At 38.9% G+C, this 23,697-nt stretch overlaps 1 protein-coding gene across 3 annotated transcripts in view; it reads right to left on the minus strand.

Moving 5' to 3' along the window:
• The window catches only part of CNOT10 (CCR4-NOT transcription complex subunit 10), a 30,720-nt gene extending 11,504 nt beyond the window's left edge, over window positions 1-19,216 (minus strand). For 2 of the 3 annotated variants that reach the window (XM_071735431.1, XM_071735433.1), the window contains exons 1-12: window positions 19,035-19,200; window positions 14,402-14,493; window positions 11,516-11,677; window positions 10,827-10,977; window positions 9,771-9,916; window positions 8,793-8,879; window positions 8,362-8,445; window positions 7,277-7,394; window positions 5,369-5,518; window positions 4,859-5,061; window positions 1,203-1,324; window positions 370-546 (exon numbers count right to left, since the gene is read on the minus strand). In XM_071735431.1, coding sequence (XP_071591532.1) covers window positions 370-546; window positions 1,203-1,324; window positions 4,859-5,061; window positions 5,369-5,518; window positions 7,277-7,394; window positions 8,362-8,445; window positions 8,793-8,879; window positions 9,771-9,916; window positions 10,827-10,977; window positions 11,516-11,677; window positions 14,402-14,493; window positions 19,035-19,056 — 1,514 coding nt within the window. In that variant the 5' untranslated portion in view covers window positions 19,057-19,200. Of the gene's footprint in view, window positions 1-369; window positions 547-1,202; window positions 1,325-4,858; window positions 5,062-5,368; window positions 5,519-7,276; window positions 7,395-8,361; window positions 8,446-8,792; window positions 8,880-9,770; window positions 9,917-10,826; window positions 10,978-11,515; window positions 11,678-14,401; window positions 14,494-19,034 lie in introns of all 3 variants that reach the window. The other variant, XM_071735430.1, reaches the window with a different exon arrangement.
• Window positions 19,217-23,697: the final 4,481 nt, after the last annotated feature.

Raw genomic sequence — 23,697 nt, forward strand, 5'->3', positions numbered from 1 at the left:
ACACAAAATCCCTGTAACGTGTGAAACTTCACTTACTATTAGAGAAATACCATTGTGCACTGCAGGAGGGTGTGGGAAAACGTAACATTTGCAGCACAGAAAATAAAATGGACAGTGAAAAAAATTATGTCACTGCCTAATTTATTAAAGTTGTTAGGAATGAAAGGAATAAACCCAGTATTTTATTCCTGAGTTAGCACACTAGCAATCAAAACAACAAGCAGCTAAACAGTTTTCCTTGGATACCCCAATAGTGCTAAGAGACAAGTTATTTTTTTCTGCTGGTCAAACAGGATAAGTAGCAGACACAGACTGTCATCCAAGAGTTACTCTGGACAAAGAGAAAGGTTTATATGAAATTCTATTTACCTGCATGCTTCACTGCTTTCACTGTTTTCTGTATTTCCCCCCAGCTGACTACTAGGTTTAGACCCATTTTCCTGCTTTGGCTCCTGCTGATCTTCTGGCAGTAGCAGCAAGGCATTTCGTAGACAAATTGCTGCAAATTCCATACTGGCTACAGGTATTGCTGAGGACTGCCCATCACTTAAAGAGACACAGAATTTAGCTGGTGAGTAGCAATGCTACTGAATTTAAAAAAAAACAAAAACAAAAACAAAAAAACCCGAAAAAAACAGAGCTCCAGAAAGATCTGAATGCAGAGAAAACTTTATCTTAAAAAAGTTAAACCATGCTTTGATATAACACATTTCATTTATGATGAAGTCTGCCTCTTGCTATTCTTAAAAATGAAAAGTACAGCACAATGCCCAAATACTCAGCAGATTCAACTACAAATAGTTTTTCTTTACTTTCTTAAGTTTTATGACAGAGAAACTATATTCTTCTTGCACTTTTCTAAAGTGGATTACCGAAAAAATATAGTTTTAAGTGAGAAGAAGAGGACAGATTTAGCTAACTGGAAATACAAATTTCAGATAGATCAGTTTAAAGCTTTAATGGCCTTCTTAGTTACGATGAATACACAGCTAAGCCCTCTGCTGGCCATCACAAAGAAGGCAGCCAAATGATGTTGAGGACTCATCAAGAATTTTATTTAGCATTCCTCTCTCTTCACTACATTAATAATTCCAAAACGAACAGCTATTCAGGGACAATTTAAAAAACTCCTGATAAGCAGATACATATCCTTAACAAAGCTTTGATAACAAAATAAAAAGCCTGTCAGAAAACATACTTACTTATAAACAACATTCTGTATTGACTGGGATGCTAGGACTATCTTGCGGTGGTAGCCTTGACCTACAATAGATTGCACAATTCCCTTTTTGCTGGGAAGACCTTTAGTCTCTTGTTCTGATGTCTAAAAGGAAAAAAATAGAAATTAGACCAAAAGGAGGACTAAAGCATCAAGGATGTCAAACGAGAGCCTCACAAAATGTGAAAGCTGGAAGAGGTCTTTGTACAATGCTAAAATGAGGGAATATACAGTTTATACGGGTACACTTATAAATATTAAGTTACCATGAAGGATCAGGGGCTTTCTATTGTCTTGGTGTTGCTGAGAAATTTTAATGCACACAGTGTAACCACAGATTAGTTCTGACAGCTTGTCTGATAGCCTACTGACCTAGTTTCTCCTGTGTTTTGAAAGCAGAGGAACAATGAAGCAATTTGTATTAAGAGAACCACAAGGAAATCTAAAAAGAAATCATACGATCAGCCAAATAATACTCAGAATTGGCACTGTAATCCTTTCCACCTTCTCCCTCTGCTTACTTACTACTCAGAACACACATTCTGAAAAACCTGCACTCAAACTGTTCCATAGGGAGCATGGAGCTGAATTACAATATATGCAAAGTTACATGAAATTAACCCGTTCAACAGATTTTTTAGTATGTAGATATTCTGGGGTCAAACAGGAAATGAACTGAAATGAACTGAAAGCAACATAAATGCCAGTCCCAAGAACTACCTCTACACTAGGGTGTGTTTGCTTTACTATAAGACACCCAACAACTTGGTTGGGTAAGTAAACTTAGTGATCAAGAGTTGTAAGGAAAAAATTATCTGAAATTCATATTTTAAAAATCTATCACTTTGAAGTAGAAATAATGGCAAAAAAATCCCAAAACCCAAACAAAACTTAATGAAAACATATGGTTAGTTTGGACACAAATAATATATTTTGAAAACAGCATTTTAAAAAGTGCAGAAAAGGAATCATCTTCCATCTACATTTTGTAAACTAAAATACTAAAGCAGGTAAAAGTTAGTTTCAATTAAATTCCTTTTCTGCATGGTATTCAGAGTGTAAATATGAATCCATACTTAGATGCCAGGGAATACTATTGCAAATTGAGTTACAAGGTCAAATTAAACACGCTATTGATTTTTGGGCCTCACTTGCCATGTTGCAAATTATAATTTAAAGACACTTTCCCTTTGCCTTTAATATTAACAGCATCCAGATTACATTTTTTCCTCAAGATTACAAATTTAGGAAACAAGTTGGTTTTGTGACACAAATTCAAGCACTCTGGTACACTACAGAACATCACAACTGTAGGAGGAAGAAAGCTAAACTTCAGGAGCCTGGCATGATCTACTGTTAGTCTGCAGTAAATAAAGAAGTGCCCCACAAGGATCTGTATTTCCCTTTTCCAGACTGCTAAATACTGTCCTCATAAACAGGATCCCAGCTTTGTCTTTTGCCACAAAGCCTACGCTAATCCAGTCTCCCATACCCAGCTTTCTACTAGAGATGATCAGCTATATCTTCTTTACCTATATGTGTCCTGTAACCAATAAGATGTTAAGGCAGAGAAAACTGCAAAATCACAATGAAGAAAGCTGTTTTTCATGCACTTATTGTGCTATATGAAATTAAATACTCATAACTTTCTGACAACAGATAGCACAGCCAATGCATTTTTGACCCAACGCTCATAAAGCTTCAATGCTGTGCCTGTAAAAAGGGGATAGAGGCAAACCTCCCCTATGAAGCTGTGAGTATCTTAAATTTTCTGAAATAGAGACAGGAAGGTAATGATCACCATTGAAATTCCAGAAGAAAAGTTACAAATTTTGTATTTGGAAGGATTTGGATAGTGTGTCGTTCATAATGGTGCAGAGGCCACCCAGAGAGGGAAAACAGATAATTCAAAGAGGGGAGGGGGGAATAGAGTGAATACAGTATCACAGAATAACAAAATGGTTTGGGTTGGAAGGAGCCTTCAAAGATCAGCTAGTTCCAACCCCTCTGCCAAGGAAAGACTTCAATGGAAACCAGAGCACATCTTGTTATCTACATACACCTTAAATGAATCCTCCTCCGTCCTATAAAATGAAGCCAAGTTTGAATTAGAATAGTGGATTTACAGCAGATAGAATTAAACAAGAAGTGTCTAAGGAGTTTATATTACTTGAACATCAAGAAAACTGCAAATATGAATTGAGAACATCCCATGAAGAAGCTTCTCTATAACCAAATACCATTAGTAGACCTCTACAAGAGTCTTCGCATCTTCTAGTAAATTTCTAGAACAGCTGTATCTTGCTTTTAACCAAGATAATTCATCAGTCTGATCCAATCACCATATTTGAGAAAACCTAAAAAGCTAACCTTACTGTCTCCTACAATAATAGCAACATACTTTAAGTCATACCTTTTACACACTAGTATCTAGCCTTAAAGGAGAGATAAAGCACCTCAACTAAACAGTTGTATGTTTTCTCCTACTACTTCAGCTAAAATTTAAGACAGACCTTCATTGTTTCAGGGGCTGCGATGCATTTCCTAGAGTCTAAACATAAAAATCTAAGATATTTCAGTCAAAAAAAATTCCCCGAAAAGAAAAAGAACCCTTCCTCCTCAAAGCATCAGCAACAAAAGCTATCACAGTTGTTTCAGTGCATCACACATCAATACTGATGTCAAACACAGAAGACCAGACATGAAAATTTTCCTTCCTTGGATACTAGAATAGGTCACTGACTCCAGTCTCATGATGCCTTTTCTGCAATCCAGGAATTGAAATCCTTGGAACCACAGAACTTAGTACAGAGAAAAGACCTTGTGCAAGTTTAATTCCTCTGCTCACACAAGAGAGACAGAATTATCAGTGTTGGGGTTTTTTTTGTTGGTTGGTTTTATCATATATCTATGTAATCACATTTATATATATATATATATATATATATATAACATATTAACCCAACTACTTTTCTGCCAAGAGGTGTGGAAAGTTGGGACATCATAAAATACACCTAAATAGTAGGTAAAACTGTATGTATATTTTAAACAGAGAACATTCACTACAGAAAGAACATCTTGCTTCCAGAAGTGATGTCTCATTAGATAGTAATTTATTTCCAAATAATATTTTTATGTTTATTTCTAAAATTATTTCTAGACAAAGTAAAGTAAACCAATGGGTGTCTTTTCAAAATCTAAAGCGCTCCAAACAAATTCAGGTTTATCCATTCAGATTCAGAGTTGGAATGCCAAAGGGATATGATGGCAAATTGCCAAAATAAAATCACGTTCAACCAGTGTCCAGCAAAAAACTTAGTGAAGAACTTGAACGGGCACTTGAACGCTTTCTTGTGCCAATATTTTGAAGAGCAGACTCAAATTCTTCTGATCTTAGAAAAGTCAAATAAACATTGGGTCTCAAAACACTTCTTCTGTGGCAGTTTTCCTCCTCCTGTTGCAGCTTCGGATTAAACATGGAAACAGAAATATACAAAAAACCCCAAACCTGGACATAACAGTGTTGCAACATCAGGCCTTTAAAACGCATAACTCAGCTCAAGATATTTTTTCTTCCTTTCTGTGATCAGATGTATATTGCAACTACAATCAAAATAAGGCATCTGCAGATCTACTTACCCCCTTATTGGCAGCAATGCAGCATTCTGCTATTCTCAGCCAAAGACGAGGGTTTGAGTGATAAACCTGGACTGCCTCAATCAGGCATTCAAAGGCAGCTAAGGGCCTTCCAATATGCAGGAGCTGAATTCCACAATTGTAGAGTAACTCATAACGTTTGTTAGTCAGTAGTGTACACATGGGTCTCCCTGAAAATTTTTTACCTGCAGAAAAGTATAATGTTAGATGTGAGAGTCAGGAGAGTTCAAAACATAACTCAGGGAAAAGGAGGGAAGCTGTGGGAAATCCACACAAACTTTTTTTTTTTTTACAAAAAACTTTCATCACAGAAAATCACTTGCTTCCCTCTGTAAATACATTCCTTCAACATCAAAGCTGATACCAAAGACAAATTAACTGTATCATTAATAAAAATTGAAGTACATTAAATGCTAACCACTTATGTTCCTTGTCACTCAAGGCACATGTTATATAATACTACTGAAATAATAATAGTCTTAAAAGTCTTACCTGGATCTGAGCTACCCGTTCCTAGCTGGGCACAAGCATTATCATTTTCTTGCAAAGCCTTTTTAAAGTAAAAAATTCCTAAATTGTGCTTTCCCATTGCAAAGTGGATGCAGCCAAGATTGTTCCAGAACATACACCTTAAGCATTCACCTGAGAGAACAGCAAAAGACCATTTTCATAAAGTGTCCTTCAGCCCACAAAATGCTCCCACCACTCTTCTCGTGGGTCAGCATATTATGGTAGTTTATTAGAAGTGTTCTTCAGCAAGACATCAATGGATTATGAAGTTTTATCCCTGATTTACAAGCACTTTCATAACCTGTATTTCTGTACATCACTCTAATCTCTTGGACAGTTGACCTGAAATGACCTATATATAAGCAGCCACAGATTTCCAGATCTTATGCACCATATTCTGGGAGAACCACCAGGTAAAAGGCAAATTTGTCAGCCAGTAAACTTGAAGTAAATTTACCTGGAGTTTTCATAGCATTTGGCATGCAAGCAATTCACATTTTTCAACAAATGGCTCTTGTAAAAGAGGAAGTTCTCAAATAATGTTGCCTTCCTAAATTTTATAAAACAAACAAATATGTCACCCTAGCCATACAAGCAGAAAATGTATTCTTCCTAAATATATCATGTTCAGCTAACACCGTAAGAAGTTCCTTCTATATAACGAAGGACAGAAAATCCAACTTTTGACTTATCTGCATCTGCTGTTAACTGAAGCTTTACAGAGTTACCAGCAGATAAAAAACAAAACAGGACAAAAACAAAAACCACCCCAAAAAAACACAGAAACAAACCATTAGTCATTAGTGGATTACCAGACACCATTTTAAGTGTAACCTAGGAAGATCATAAAGTACTGTGTAGAAACACTGTACTGTGTAGAAAAGATAGTGCAAAAGTTATACAAAAACGTTTTTTTATGAGAATTCCAGAAAACATTGTCACAAAAACAACATAAAACCTGTCAAAAAAATAATTTACAGTAAATTCTAAAAGAAGTGTCAAAACATGAAAGAAAAGGCATTATGCCAAATATTTTCATGTTTTCCATTAAAATTATTTGTAAATACAGAAGTACAATACAAAATACACTCAGTCTTGTGATTCACAGGGTCAGCTCTGGGACTTCTATAATCTATGCAGCAATATCTACTAGATACAGGACCTTACAGCACAAGAAATTAAGAGTGTTATCACAAGAACATAACTGAACTAAGTAGTAAAGAAACTAAGTGGATTTACATTGTAAGTAATCTTTGAAATTCTAACTCTCCACTTACACAAGCCAGCTTTCTTTCTGTATTTTTCCACCAATGTTTAAACAGTCAACTAAAATCTCAACTGTATTTAAACATGGTACACAGTGAGTGTATACATACGTAGCAAATATAAGTAACTTTTTCTATCAAAAAAGGATACACATTCATGTAAATTTATAATCTCTGTATGTGTACACATACATACTTTCTAGATATAAAAATAACTTTAAAATCACATACAATAGAAATCAAACCCTAACACTTTGTGAAACATTTGCACTTCCCCCAAATAATCATTCCAAGTGCTATCATCTCCTCTGAAACCTCAGTTCTAGATCTGGTACATTGCTCCATGACTTGATTTAAAGATGCAAAAAAAAGCCTCACAAATACTCTACTTACACCCTCACAAATCCATTTTCTTAGACAACCACTGCCTTCTCTAAAAGAATGTTCAATGAAAAACACAACAGTGTTACGGGAAGGAGCACAACAAGGAAGATGGAAATATATCTAGCAGATAAACCTGTGATATTCAGGGCCCTTAAGTAATCATTCATTTGCTTAAAATTAATATTAATGAGTAGTCCAATTATACTACATATTTACATACTTGCAGGATTAAGGATTTTACCTGTTTTCATGAAGCCTGGATGTTCAGCAATGTTTGCACTGTTTAGAAGTTTCACTGCTTTACGGTAATTGCCCCTCAAATATTCAAAATTACTTTTAAGAAAGAGAGAAGGAGCTGACTGTGAAGGAGAAAACAATAGTTAATTAACTCTTGTTTTATGATTTCTACTGCTCATGTTAAATCACTTCATAAACAACTTCCCCTGCTGCCATTTTAAAAATACATTGGGTGAGCCCTTAATATAGCATTTCTTTGTTGAGCATGTGATTAACACCTCCTGCAGACTACAAAACTGTGCATACCCTTTGTTACTGCTCAAAAAAACCCGACATCATTCTAGAAAACTCTGTCATTGCAATGACTAAATGAAGAGGATCTTTTTTTTCAAGAGGATCTTTATCCAACCTGCCTTCTAGTACACTCCTCCCCACGCTTCCCTCCCTCCGGAGTTCAACAACTTCCTCCTGGGCTGTGATCTTCCTGGTCTGACAACAGAGACCTCATGATCCAGAAGGATTTCTCTCAAACTAGCAGCTCTTGAGACTGGCAACAAAAGGGAAGTGCTCTCCTCCCATTCCCTGCTCCTCAGTTAATGTAGAATTTATCTGGGATGGTGGACGCAATTCTGAGTTGAGAAATCCTACATAAAAAAAGAAACTGCTTTCTAGCAAGAGGTAGGCCTCCAAAAAATTTCAGTAAAAAGAAAAAACCAAAAAACCTGCATATCCCAGAATTAAATAAAGACATCAGAAGTTTGTAATACTCTTGACATTTATAGTAAACTAAAACATACTTTGCACCGCTTAAATTATAAAAAAAATATGAAACCCTTTATTGTATGATGTTTTGATGGTTTTTTGTCATCATTACAGTGCATTTTTCTGAACAACTGAAAACAGTGCAAATAAAATTCTACACTAATTACACTTGCAGAAGAGATTACAAACTCATCTGACTACATAAAGCATTATTTCAGGTATCTATCCTCAATAAGACCTTTCTTGGTTAAGAAAGTTATCAAATTCAGCTTTAAAAAAAAAAAACAGATCCAGATCACAAAAAACAATAGCCTTAAGAATACTCACATTCCCAGCTGTATTCATAACAGACTTGATCTCCCTCTTGCATGCTTTTAGTGACTTCATCTGGATATAGGCTCTAACCTTATACTGTTAAAAAAGCATTTGTTAAATAAAAAACAGAGTAACATGTGCAGGCTTGTAAGATGAGTCATATTTAGAGATTTATTACCAAATATTTCATATACATCTTAAAAATAGGTAGTGAAAAGCTGTTTAAAAAGAAAAATGCAATTCTATGCCAACTATGTCAGTTCTTCCTGTACACGTGTCTTAGCAAAAGAAAGACTTAGCTAAATTAATTCTTTTGTTTTACAATATAAAATTAGAGACAAGAGTATCACAATTCAAGCCTAACTAGATTTGAAGCAAATGGTACTCATTTTTAAAAAAAAATTGAACTGATGTTCTTGCATATATCATATGGAGACACTTACCTGATGTATTTTAGATTTAGCAACTTCTATTAAAGCTCCACCTTCAGCTTTTTGATTAGAGGAGTCTTTATTTGTATTATTACCTGACTGTCAAACAAACAAACACAGAAGTGTCAGTAACAGCCACGTTTTAAATTCAGTTTAAAGATTCTTTCATAAACTAGTTTTATCAACACCACATTAAGAAGAAAAATAAGTATTTAACAGTCAAAATTACACATCCCACCAAATACTGCCACTTGAGCTTAATAACCAATATCCAAGAACAATCACACCAGCCAAGAGAATAATTCTATATTAAGATCAGTGTTACACTGTGTTGCTCTGCAGTTGAGTATTTTAAGAATTCTCTTACCCAGAAGGATGATATGCACATTCTAGAGTCTAACATTTTCTTCAGTAAAATTGCTGTAATACTTAAAATTAAAATGTTTTATCTTAAGTGTGACATTCCATCACCAGGAAAAGGACAGATATCTTTTCACTTATAAGCCACTACTCATTCAACTGATTTTTCCAAGGCAGGTACCAAAGATTTCATTTGAAAGTATGCCTCATACTTCTAGGTTCAATGTAAAAAAAGCTACTGGATTTCTCATGTTATGGTCACACAATTGCAATTCCTCTCTGATACCAACTTCCCTTTCAAACTTAGAGTCACATATTTGCATCAACCAAGATGGATGATGGAAATGAACAAGAAAAAAAAGCATATCTGCCCCTGAAGAATACTATCTTTCCAATGCAAGTCTCTGACTTAAAAACCACTTCTTAGCTCCCTGAGAGTAAGAGAAAAGGGCAGAAGAACAACACATGTAATATAAACAGATGTTGTATGCAATTAACTCAGTTATCTGTCTGAAGTTACAAGTGATCTAACACAGTTTTATAATTCCAAAGTATTTTTTAAAATTCTGGACTGAGTTAAAGCATACTTCTGGTAAAGATTTAGTGGCATTCATACAATTTTAAACTTACCTCATTTTTTCCATTCTTGCTGTTATTGTTGCCTTGTGAAATCATTTTTTCCAGAACAGCAAGTAGATGCAAGGCTTTCTCAGCTTGGTAAGTTAGCAGGTATAAGTCTACAAGCAAGAAGCACACAGCCTGGGCAAACTTCTCTTCTGTATAAAGCAAAGTAGTAACAATTACTTTACAGCTCTAGCACCAATCCTTCAAAACATGACTGAAGAAAAAAATTTACTATACACTGCATGTATGCAACATTATAAGAAAAATAAGCATAAAAGCATAGCCTAAAGACAGCTTAACATGTATTCTATGTTTGCTGATTTTTGAGAATTGCTGTAAGCACATCAGCATCAAAGAGTCAGTGTCTAAAAGATGTGTGGTGCTACACGCATGCACAGAAACCCAAAGAACTTGAAAGAATTCCATACAAATACATCTCAACTTGGCTGGCTTCACAAAACTAATCCCAAATAGACATACTGAAAATTGGGAGGAATTGAAGGAAAAACACAGTAGTGTTCACCTAATTTATTGACACACACACACACACACATAGACCCTTCAGCTTTGTCACGTCAAAAATTCAAGTAGGATAATGAAGATTCTTCCTACAAGTATGGCAATTCCACTACACACAGTGCCATAGCTCATAAAAGCTGTGGGCTTTCTATTCAGGTAAGAGCACATACAATTATGTATGACCTAATGCACATATTCAAAAATGTGGGTACCCTGACAAATATACACCCACTTACAAAGTTGTATGATGCCTGAAAAGAGTAGATTTTAAATAATTTAATTAGTTTGCCCATTTTACATAACTAATTCTTGTAAAGTTCTCAAAAATCCTTTTCATTTTATTTGTCTGCTAAATGTTTCTGAAGTACCTTCCCCCAAAACTCTGTTGTTGGTCTTGATATAAGTAAAACGTTGTCTTCATTCCAAAGCCTATCTACTTTTTTAGAACCATATTAGGCAATTTACAAATTACTTGTCCAATAATGAGAAAGACTGAATCATCTTTCTATAGTTATTGCATGAACAATTTTTTTTTCTACATACCAAAAGGCTCTATAAACTGGTACAGCTTCTCCCCAACTGAAATAGCTTCAGTGTACTGACGCAGGTGATACAAAATAACAGCTTGATTGTAATAGAGCATACTATTTTCCACATCATCTAAACCATCCATTTCTTCAACAGCTGAGTGAACCTGAAAAAAAACACCTCATTTTATTAAACTTTCAATACCTATGATTTTAAAAAATGACAAATATTTTACAAAATTAATCCAAAGGTATCAATCCATCTAAAGATAGGTCAGCAAGAGTAATAAGGTAATAAAGTTTATTCTTATTCAACATCAAGCTACTAAAAAAGTAACAAATAAATGGAAAGCTGTCCCTTGTCTAGTAAAGTAACATTTTCTTTTTTTATTTTGTTCAAAATTACTTCAAACTATTTGAGGTTTAGGAACTTCCTATTGAAAGGACACAGCAGGTCTTTCTACAGTTATAATCTCTGGAAAGTTTAACCTTTGGATCAATTTCAGTAATAACTAAAAACAGAATTATAAAAGCAGTGTCTCAAATGATTAAACAGATTCAGAGGTTTAAAAGTAATGTTACTTTCTTATTCCTTTATCAAATCTAGGGGAAAAGGAGCATAAGTTTTCTTCCTATTTCACTGGAGATTCTCATTATCATTAACAGAACTCAAAATGAGGAACCATGTCAATATGTTTGCGTTACCTGGTTCTTCAGCTGGTTAAGGGTTTGCCTGAAATTATCTGTTGTAGTCTGGTTACTTTTACAGAACTCTGCAACTGCAGTATTCAAAGTTATTTTGTAGTCATCTTTGTTGATGTCTTGGAGACTATTTAGGTGTTGTAAACAAGCATCATAGTTTCCAGCCTGGAAATAGCACAGGTATCAGAAACACGAATTAGAAGATACAAAGTCTAAACGAACAGACCAGTCAGTTTTAATGAAAGTGTCCTCTGTTAAGTTTTGAGAGCAAAGCAGTATTTCCATCAGCAGCAGCAAGTAAAGCAAACTAAATGTCTACTTCATTATTTATGCAGATTGTAGGTATGAAATGTAAGACTGAAAGTTGAGTTCACACCCAAACTTCAAGAAGAATTTTGTGGAGGAAGGATAAATGGATCATTCCAAAATGCTGCGATTATTCTAAAAACGCTGCCTCAATGAAGAGTGTTTTTCTGATTTCTCTGCATCATATTGAGTTTCAAGGTTGTTTATTTCTTCAGTTTTCATAATCTTTTCCAACAACAAGCACACTGAGCAGCTGCAGTTGCTTAGGCAAATCCCAGCTGATCCATACTTCATCTGGAGAAACTCTGAGCTACAATTTAGTCTGTGGAAGTCAGCATAACACAGGTTGGAAAAAGAGAGTGTGTTACTTCCCTGGTGTAGATTTAAATAATACTTTTAACACTTTCAGTGTTGTAGAATGAAGCATTCAGTCATCCATGCACAGGACCCGAGCATGATGCTCCTCTAAGGTACAATTTAACCAAGAAATGCCTTTCTTTGACCTCAGAAATAGGCAAGGACTTCAGAATGGCTCACCTCTTTTCAGCTTTAGTCTTTTCTGTGTTGGTGCAAGAAGGAATTTATGAAGAGAAATGATCCTTCACACTCTACTGTTCAGTTCCTATACAGGAATAATCACCATCACCTCTTCTCTATCTGGGTTACTTCCAATCTGGCCTGTCAGATAGGCAGATTTGTTTCCATCTTTCTCAGTGCTTCACAACCAAAAGCTATGCTCTCAAGTATCACATCCACTCTCCACTTCCTCCTCCTTAAAGTGCTTTTCCATAGAGATTCTCTTGGGCTCCTGACTAACTACCTCTATTAAGGAAAAAATTACACCAGAGAAAGGCTCTGTGGTGCCTCTGCTCTTCCCAAGAAAGCTGCCATTCTGTGGCTATACTTCACAGAACCATACCAGCTCCTGCAGGCTCCTGTGAAAGTCCAGTTATCCAATTTACAGAGAGATCAAGTGGGATGTTTATTGACACACAGTACTTCTGCCACTCTAAATCTCAGCAGCATGGATTGCCTAGTGGTCATGTGCATAAACAGGGGGCCTTACAAATTAAGTGCTGTCATGCTTTTTAACTGAGCCTGTTCATCTCCCAATTATTTTCTTTATGTGTTTACACTCAGAGCTTCTCTTCAAAATTAACAGCTTTCAGGCCACAGCAACGAAGCTTCTTACTACAGCTGGACTAAAAACAGTGAACCCCTAAATGCTCAACTTAATGAAAAATAAAATTTAAAAGAAGAAAACTGGCTCCATCTTAGCTCAAACAAGGACATCTTGTGATGTTTTTCCCCAGTTAACAGGACCTAGAATGTAATATACAATTATAGTAATTCTATCAAGACTGAAATTGGAAGTGAAATATGATAAAGCAGCATTCATGGCAGTCCACAAAGCTATTTACAGCAACTCAATAGCAAGCAAAACTGGCAGACAAGGCACCAGACTAATTCTGATGACATCTGTCACCACCTCTCAACTCTGTGGTATTAATGAGTTCTTAAAGCAAGAAAAAAAATGAGATAATCAAGATACACTGGAACAGTATAAAACTAAAGATGAAGTCATCAGCAGAATGAAAGTATCTAAGGCATGCAGATCTGTGGGCAAGGTGGAAAACAGATAATCCTTTTCTGTGTCTTCAGTTCTCAGGACGAAATGCCAACAAGCAAAAAGCTGGCATCCACATATCTGGTAAAAGAGTAATTGAGCTAGAAGGCAGTCAGAAGACATCAGTGAACATCAGCTGTAGTAATTTTAAGGCCCAGCTACATGCACTTCATGTAACAACATTCCAGAGAAAATAGAAGTAATGAGTGAAACATACAAGCAGGAATCTCAAAAGACAGTATTTAAACTTCTCCCCTGATGTATTTTACAAATCCAGAACTGAATTATGCAAGGCATTGTGGAGACAAAGATACAACAACAGAAAGGAACAGCAATTATATTTCCTGTAACTTGTTACACTATATAAAATTAGGAGATGACACAAATAAAAAGTAAACTGGCATCTGAATTTTAACACACACAAAAAGAAATATTTAAAGAAACACAAAACAGGTAGCAAACACTGCCTGGAGAATATGTTTTGACTTAGTGACAGAACAGTACACAATGATTTTTGTGACCAAATACAGCAAGATGTTAAAATGAAAAAGGTTTTTTTGGTTGCTGTTTTTCATACACATGGGGTTCCTCTAAACCCTTTAACACAACATTTTTAGCTTGAAGCAATTAATTCTTCAGAGTGATCATGCATTTCCAAGCTGATACTGAATAGCTGCCTGCTTCTTCTAATTAACTCATTATACAGCTTTTAAGACTACTAACTTTTGCTAATCAAAATAAAACGTGCTTTTGCACATTTCATTCTAGTATCCCCCATCAGTCTCCTCACATCAGAGCAGACAGAAAATGTATGTGCTGCCTTTGTAACAACACGACCAGTGATACTTCAGATACAACATCCCGTTAATATTTCTGCAACTGTGCTAATGGGAAAAAAATAGGATGAATTAACAGTTATGTGGAATTAGAAATCTCAGAGCTTGTCTTTGTCTCACCAGAAAAGCTTGTAATGCACTGCTCGACAATTCCTTCTCCTGATCAGTAATCCCAGAAGTACTTGCTCCTTCATGTTTCTCTGTACCTTGATCTGTGAAGTGGACAGGAGATAACAAGAGAGTTTTCAAATGTGATGCCAGCTAAATTTCCACGTAACTGCAGCACTGTCTCCCTACTACACTAAAACACCTGAAGTTATGCTATACTCCTAGTGAATTCCTCTTCATGAAATGTAGATGTAATAATCCTAGCTAAATTGCTGTGCTCAATCAATAACTCAAGTCCTGCAAGTTAACTGGCCTTTTAGATTTCTCTTTAAAGCTGCAGCCATACACTAGGATTACCTTTATTTGCAGTGAAGGCAACACATTGTAAAGTAAATGCCACACTGGGTTAGATAAAAAAACCCTGTATGCTGTTTCCTAAACAGCAAACAAAGGATGCTTTGGGGAAGAGCATAAAAACCAGAGCAAATACTGGAACTTCCACCCAGCTCCCTGCTTTGTAAGTCTCCCTAAATAAGAGGCTGCAACTGGACTATCATTGTTAAGGCTGACAGGCCTGATAATTTTTTTAAAAACTCTTTATGCTGTTGTACTCTTCAATATACTCCATTAAATGCTTTCTTGAGATTATACTGCAAGACTCAGCCAAATGCTGCCTATTCACTTTTTCAGCCTCACTCCCAATCTTACAATTCTTCCTTTGAATCTTCCCTTCATAGGAGAGCAGCACAGGCTATTCTGCATCTTCCTCACATGTTATTTTTCCCCTGACTCTTCTCCAGTTCTACCATGTTTTTCCAGATTAAGAAGACAAGAACAGCATGTAGCAATTCTGAGGGTGACTTCTTTGAGTATTTATATAGCATTATAATGAGGTTCCAATCATCTTCAATTTCTTTCACATACAGCTCCTAACATTTTACCTTTCAGTCACTGTAAATACATTTTCTAGAAAGAAGTCTACATTTATAATAATGTAATTAAGAATTTAGTGAATTTGCATTAAAAACCACAATACAGACATTGCATGTCCAAGAAGATGCAAAGAAACCCACCAAACCCTTCCTTTGTGTACTGAACACAAACTACCAGAGATAAAAATCCAACACAAACCACCACACCAGACAGCTTATTTTTAGAAGCAATAACTGATGTGCTAGGACACGCAAAAATAATTTAATGTTTTTGAAACAAAGATTATATAAACCAGCAATGGTTTCCACTTTTGCAGAAAATTATTTCTTGAATTTCACAGTGGAAGCTTTGCTGTAACCTATGTTTTGCTAACCTAATAGGCTAGGTAGGCTTTATCAATGCAATGTGTTCTTTCTCTTCCCTAGAATTCCCACGTGAAATGAAATCTCTGCTAATCTTATTTTCATTTGGAACAAATGAAAACACTTATCTGTGAGCTCCACTGCAAAATCCGTTTTCCATCATCACCAACAAATCTGGATCACCAAGATGCCAATGAGGTTAAAATCTCACCAATGTCACACCCACAAGTTACAAAGTAACCCACTGAGATTCAGACAAAATTCAGGATTCAGAAGTTTCAGTATTCTGGAGGGATGGAACCTCAAGAGGATACAGAAGTGCATGCACCTGCTGTAAAATCTGACTGCACATAAGGCACTGATTTACACCACTTGCACTGCCTTTTCCTTTAAAGGGAAAGTCAGGAGAGAAAATTAAAACCCAGAAAAAGATCAGAAAAATTTTGATGTGCCAAGGTTTTCTGCAGCAAAAGAGAACAGGAACAAGAAGTACCTCTCTCCTTCAAGCTAAATATATCATAGGTCTGATTCCTGCTCTAAATCTTGTGGTTGTACAGCTGAACAGAAAGCTATTACCCTCCAAGGATCTCTAGAACAGCAATGAATAAGCAAACACTTTTTGCCTGAGTTGTATAATAAAAGCCACCACCTACATAGATGTTTGATGCCGATTCCTAGGAAAAAAAATCAGGACAGGTTTACAGATTTCACTGTCTTTAAATCTGTTGGTACGTTTAAAAAACCCAACCAAGCGACTAAAAACAACCTGCAACCTGGGGACTGCTTTAAGCAAAACCAGTGCTGTCCCTTTTCCTATAAAGTTAGTTTTATGACTGTAATTTTATTAACTGCACCTAGTACAACTCAGTAAACAAAGCAAGTTTGCAAAACCTGACCTGGAACCCTTTTTGCCCTAACACATTTGAAACCTGTTAAAGAGCAAAGGGTCCTTCTAATCTACTGTAATCATGTCACTCCTATTTAGACCAGGATCTATTGCTTTTGTTGAACTTTATTATCAAGAGACTTCACAGGCAGGAGTCCACCTAAAAGGTGGCTGGCCCAAGATTCAAAAAATACCCTGCAGCTCCACTTCATAGGGGGGGGGAGGAAAAAAAAAATTCTTGCTGTTTCAGCTGCAAATGGCTATCAAGTGCTTGCAAATAAAACTACCATTTCCATTTTTCCTGAGGCATTTGAAAATTAAACAGGTGGGTGCAATGTACCCTGGCAAAATATACCAGCACACCACTGTGATCATCTAATGATCTTTGGCACTCTTGCAGAAGCACATGGTGTGGGTAACACATGGCACACCAGTCACTACTGACATGCTCCTGTCCATACAGTAGCTACAATTACCAGCTGAAATAACTCAGTCAGAGCCTCTGTTTTACAAATGACAGGACTTGATTTACCTCTGTAAATTGTGTTTACATACCGACCTGTTAAACTTACAATTTTGTCCAACTTTCACAAGTACAGAGCAACTCTAAGGCTAATACATGCCAGGTTAGTGATAGGGAGCAAAAGGGGCAACCTGAAAGCAAATGTGAAAATCAACAGCTCAGCTTTTGATCTGAAGAAAGCTGCTACGCTGTGTTTGAAGTCACAGGAGGAAGTCGGGAAAACTCTCTTCCCATGTAGCAAACCTGGGTCTGAGCAGCAGAAACATTGTGTCACAGAGGTTTGTTTGCTTTGCACAAGCCTACAGTTGTTCCTAGTGGAGAAGTTACATCGCGGTGGATACCAGAACTTCGGGAAAACCGTCCTGAGGAGAGGAGAACGATGATAACCATGAAACTGCCACCCAAAAAGGGAGATTACCCTCCTCACTGACTCGCTGCCACAACACCACATGAGCCACATCTCCCACGTACAGGTACCCGGAGACACCTCGAGAGGGACAACAATCATTATCCTTTTCATACTTAGCATCTGCATCACCACGGGCTGCTGCTCCTGAGCCCTCAGCTGAGTTCCTCAGCTGTTCAAATCACATTTTGCATGAACTGTGCTGTTGACTACGAGAGCATCTCTGGAATTAATTTATTTATTTATTTCTAAACTCTACAGGCAGGGGGATAATCTCTTCCTTGTAAGGGGAGGAATCTGTCATATGACTTGCTCCGATAGCATTTTGAAGGGCATTAAGACCAGCCAGCATGTTCAGCCTTTTTAAGAAAATAATGACAGTGGCACCAGAATTACATTTATTTATAAAACACTGCACTGTAGTATAAATATTAACTGACTTCTTCAGTGTTGTACCATAGAAAGCACACTTCTCAGTGGAAAGTTATTTAATTCATTGCTACAAACAAGTACAGTACGTAGAACACCTTGCCCACCTCTCATGTCTGATTAATTGAGGCACATTTTTTTCCTTTTAAGCAAGCACAACAACAAAAAAAAAGGGCCTTCCATACTTCAGATAGCTTAGTACACATCGCTCAGTAAACTACACTAATTTTTCCCACAATCTTTTTCAGATACTGAGTAGTTTTGTATTCAACACCCAGAGAAAAAACGCTGGAAGCTTCTTTAGATAGTGCTCTCAGCACATAAAAACAACTGAAAAAGCAGATCCCTTTGGCTTTTTTCCACGTCACCCTCTTCCCTGTCCCCAGTGAGCTGCCAGCCGTGGGAAGGTCCTTTCCTGCGACTTCTTCCATGTAGGGTGGTCTTACAGGAGATGGACGAGCAGTAGCTTATTACTGCCAATGAGCTACACAACAACTGTACTTGAGATTTATTTCGAGTGTTTACCAGAAGATTATTTGTTTATTTATTTATTTATCTCGGTGATTTCTCTCCACAGTATCTTTTCAGGCCTGAGTTCAGGGAAGACCCATTCACCCCTGAAACCACAGTGGCTAATTCAGAAGGAATCAGGCTCAAGTCCAGAGGTAAAGTGGCAACATTGAACCGCTCGAACCTCTCCAAGAAGCGCAACTTCTGTAGTTGTTATGGAGCTCTGGCAGACACCCAGCTCCGAGGATTCGGCCATAAGGCCCCCCGCCCCCCCCCAGCCCTTAGAGGCCAGGAAGGTGCAACACCTCAGCCGCCTCGCCCTAGGAGCGAGGTTCCACACGGCCCAGCTGGTGACCCCTCGGGACACAGGCCCACAGGCCTCACCGACACCTCACACCGCCCACATCCGTAGCCCCGCCGTCGCGGGGGCACTACTTCCTCGGCGGAAGGACCCATCACGACCGGGTTCTTTACACGGTTTGTCCTTCCGCCCGGGACGTACGGTCACTCACCGCCCCTCGCGCGAGAGTGTATCCCTCCGCGCCAGGCGGCCCGGGCCCAAGGCGGGCACCCGCGGTTGCTCCCCTCGCACTCACCCGCAGCCTTGTCCGCCGCCATCTCCCCTGACGCGCAGTGCGGCCGCGCAGTCCGAGCTCGCCGATAGGTGCGGGGCTCCCTTCCTTGCGCCGGGCGCTAACCGCAGCACGCACCCACACCCACACACACGGCCGCTGCCCCCCGGGACTACTTTGCCGCCGCCGCTGCCGCCCTCCGAGCCCGCCCCGCTGCCTGCGCCACTCGCTCCTATTCGCCCGCCGCTTCCGGGTTCCCCGCGGCCTCGCGACGTCCGGCCGTTGCCGGGGGAACCGCGCACATGACGTCAGGACGCCGCGGCGCTTCCCCGGCGAGGGGGTGGCTGCAGGGTGGGGATGCGCATGCGCGGAGCGCCCCGTCCCGGTACCGGCGCCGCCATGTTCCGGTCGGGTGGGCGGGAGCGGGTGGGGAAGCTCTGCGGCTGCTTCCCGGGATTTCCGCGGCGCTGAGTCGACTGGCGAGCGTCGGTCGCTGTGTAGAGCGTTTTTGGGGGTTTTTTTGTCTGTACTGCCCGGTGTCTTGAGCAGCCGGTGCCGGTAGCGGTGACCCCCGGAGGAAGAAACAAAATATTCGCTGGTTGGTGTGGTTTTATATGGGATTCATTAGCCCGACTCTCTTTTTAAAGTGTCTGTCGCCGTAGCAATGAGGGCAGAGAAGGCGGTGTTGTGTCCGCACCCTAAATTCGTCTTTGTGGTTGAGCACAGGAGACCCGGGGAAGCACCGTGGGTCTGGAGCGTCCACGGAGCTCGGTGCACCGGGCGGCAGAGTGACCCTCACCGGGCCATTTCATAGAGTCACAGAATCATAGAATTGGCTGGGTTGGAAGGGACCTCAGAGATCATCAAGTCCAACCCTTGATCCACTACAGCTGCAGTTCCCAGCCCATGGCACTGAGTGCCACATCCAGTCTCTTTTTAAGTATCTCCAGGGATGGAGAATCCACCACTTCCCTGGGCAGCCCATTCCAATGCTTGATCACCCTCTCAGTAAAGAAATTCTTTCTAATGTCCAACCTAAACCTCCCCCAGCACAACTTGAGACCGTGCCCTCTTGTCATGCTGAGGGTTGCCTGGGAAAAGAGACCAACCCCCACCTGGCTCCAACCTCCTTTCAGGGAGTTGTAGAGAGTGATGAGGTCTCCTCTGAGCCTCCTCTTCTCCAGGCTGAACAGCCCCAGCTCCCTCAGCCTCTCCTCATAGGATCTGTGCTCGAGTCCCTTCACCAGCCTGGTTGCCCTCCTTTGGACCTGCTCCAGGACCTCGATATCCTTCCTGAACTGAGGGGCCCAGAACTGGACACAGTACTCGAGTAATGACAGCGCTGAGTACTGTTGTCATTACCTTTGCCCTTGAAGTACCACCCATGCGATAAATTACATTTACAGTGTCGCTAATACCAAAGTGTATGGAACGTTGATAATCACTGGGATATACAGTGATGGGATATACAGTGATGGGATATACAGTGATGGGATGTACAGTGTTTCAGTGTTCACCTTTGCTAAGTCTTTTTAGGCTCAGCAGCCACAAACTGTTCTGACTCTCGGGTGAGCCTAGGGGAAACGCCTTCTCTTGTTCCCCCGTTGTTATAAATGCGGGAGGGGGGATGAGGAAAGAAGAAAGTGCCCCAGGGATGCCCCTCGCAGGCACTAAAAGGCTCCCTCTGTTTCTGTCCCTTGGGGTCAAGCTCCACAGCGCCTTACCCTTCATTGTCAGTCTGTGAATATGAGTTTCTATCAGAGTTTCTCTTTGTCCTTCCTCTGTGTCACAGTGGGGTTCCTGTAAGACATGGCTTCCATAATTTTTTTAATTTGCTAATAAGGGAACACTTTTTTTCTATTATTTCCCCAGATGTGGTTCTTCCTCCCTCATTTATTTCTATTAAACTTCAACTTGTTTTTCTACTTGTGACAGTAAGTGTGGATGGATACACCTGATTCTGGTTAACACATCCTGCATGACATGATTTTGATCTTGTTGCAAAGTGGACGAGTTTTGTCAAGAAAGACCAGATTTGAGGATGAAATTTTAACTCTGTGATGGCAAAAGTGATGTAGTGGTGCCAATATTTTTTCTGGTTGGTCTTCTTGTGGTAGGACTCCAGCTACAACGTTTTCCCTAACTTACTGTCTGGCACCTCAGGGAGATGAGGTTTGCAAGGAACGGTGATACTTTGTTTAACAGAGGGATAGAGTTGGAAAGAAAGAAACAGGCTTTTAGACACACCAGCTCTGAACACCTTTAAATCAATACAGCTTTTAATGAGCCAGGCTCTGTAAAATGAAAGATTTTGAAAACATTGTTTTAGGAATTTCAAGAGCATGGTGATTCTTTTTATTTTGTAATTAATACTCTGAATATTCCAAGTTATATTTAAATACTTCCACTAATCACCATTTCTCCAATTCTTCTTCACTAAACACTGATCTTCAGACTTTGCTTTAGACATACATGAGAGAATCCTGCAATTCTTATTGCCAAGTATCTTATTCTAAGCCCCTGAGTTTGTTTTATCTTCTTTTGTAAGACATAGCTGCTGGCCCAGACTGTTAGGCAGTATCCATACTAGAGAATATCTGCCAATAAAGTTCTAATAGCAAGCACTCTTAATGTATATATGTATTTACTAAAGTCTTATCTGTCTTAGAAGTCTTATCTGACTTCTATCAAAACAAAAAAGTCACCAAAAATCCACCCTGAGTGACAAAGCACGAACACTTAATGTGGACCTGATCTCAATGTACATCTCCCTCGGGCTTGGTACAGTGATTACCACCAGTACCTAAATGGTAGGCTGCTTGTTGCACAGCATGCCACGTCAGGATGGGCACCAAAGTGACTCTACTGTTCCCTGTTGTAGCTTTTCTTTCACAATGGCAGCCTTGGTATTCAGCTTCCATTTCTTCTGCATCAGGACATCTAGAGGATAGGTGTAAGAGTTCACTTAATCCATCATGCCATGATTTTACCACAGGGCTTCTTTACCTGAGGGGTGCTTACAGCAAATTTTGGTATCTCTTCCAGCATAATTTTGCCATGTTTTGTGGCCTGTAGTTCCAAAATAATTTTTTTTCCCAGTTCTCAGGCACAGACAGAGCTATTTTTTGTTAGCTGGTGTGGTCTTAAGTACGGATTATTGTAAAAAGGAGCTTAATATGAATAAAATGAGGTCTTTTCCTCTTCTTATTAAAATCCTAGTTGCTTGTGTGTGTGTGTGTGTAGAATACTGAGGGAAGGGAAGAAACACATACCCTTCATTAGCATCTCAATTCAAGCACACAAGCATGCAGTCAAAAATGTTATTGACATTTTTCCTTGAAAAGTATTGTGAAAGCATCACTACCTTCCTCTAAGGACAAGGGAGAGATTTTCTTGACTACATGTATGCATAATTTGAATTCTGCCTGAGACTCAGTAGATCTTGCCAAGTGAGCAGATCACAGAAAAAGTCAGTGCTCCCAGTGAGGCAGGTACGCCATCTGCTGTGGAAGACACAGAATAAAATCAAATACCATTTCAGAGAACTAAAACAAATGCATAAATAAAACACTTCTCCTAAAACATTACCTCTCCTGGAGTTTTGGTAGTTCAGCAAAGAAACTACCACAGTTCAGGCCTTTAGACTGGAACTCAGTTTGAAACAACAAACATGGTACAGAGACGGGCAGATTTTTTTAGGTTTCTTTTTTTGCCCATTTCTAGGCTACAGCAAAAGGAGCCAAAAGGAGTCAAGTGTCATCTGTAACATGCAAGGGGGACGCAGGAGTCTCAGGAGAAATAAAGTATACCTGCTCACAGAGGGTAGTCCCAGCACCTCATTCCTCCCTTGTACAGTTCCTTCCTTTAGTAGAATACATTAACCAGCTTTAGACCAGCATTTCCATTTCTCTGATTTTGGCCTGACAAAGCAAATTTTTTCAAGGCTCCGAGTTCTTGCAGACTCAAAGGCAGCAAGACAGAAATCTAATTGGCCTTGCAACAGTAGATGTAGATGCCCTCGGCACTGATCACATGAGCAAGACCTGGTTGATAGAGAAGAAAATCAGGATTTGCAACATCCCAAAGCACTGCTAGAGTATGAAAGAGAGAGAAGAGTATGGCCAGCTCCAAAGAGAACTGTGAAAGTTACAATTCTTTTGCCACATACAACAGTATGGAGATTCAATCAACACTTTTTTTGCCCAGTAAATTCCAAAATACAAACTATTTAATACAAGAAATACTTTATCTGCTATTAACAGACCTTCCTAACTTTTGCCACTCTAAAGTTCTAAAGTTTGAAAGCACTTAACCCCTAGGTGGCACTATCTAATGAAGTAAGGTGCATTTAAGTACTATTTTCCCCCTACAGCTGCAGTTCTAATTTAAAATGTAAACTAGTGTAAATCTAAGTATGTTGACTGCAGCTATTAGTCTCAGCCTGCCAATCCTCTTTTTCTGAATCTGTCTCTCAAAGTCAACAAAATATATTGCTGTGAATCTCATTAAAATACAGTTTTTTTGCTTTCAGAGTGCTGTGGAAGGTATTTTCCTGGAAAATTATGGTGCATGACAAACAATTACAGTTTTTCTTCTGTTTGTGAGCAGTGAATAAACCAATATAGGCTGTGTTTACTTTAGCAATTCACTTGGAGCAGCACGAGCAGACTGACAGCAGTAAACAGCT

Source organism: Heliangelus exortis, chromosome 2 (assembly GCF_036169615.1).
Source record: "Heliangelus exortis chromosome 2, bHelExo1.hap1, whole genome shotgun sequence".
NCBI lineage: Eukaryota > Metazoa > Chordata > Aves > Apodiformes > Trochilidae > Heliangelus > Heliangelus exortis.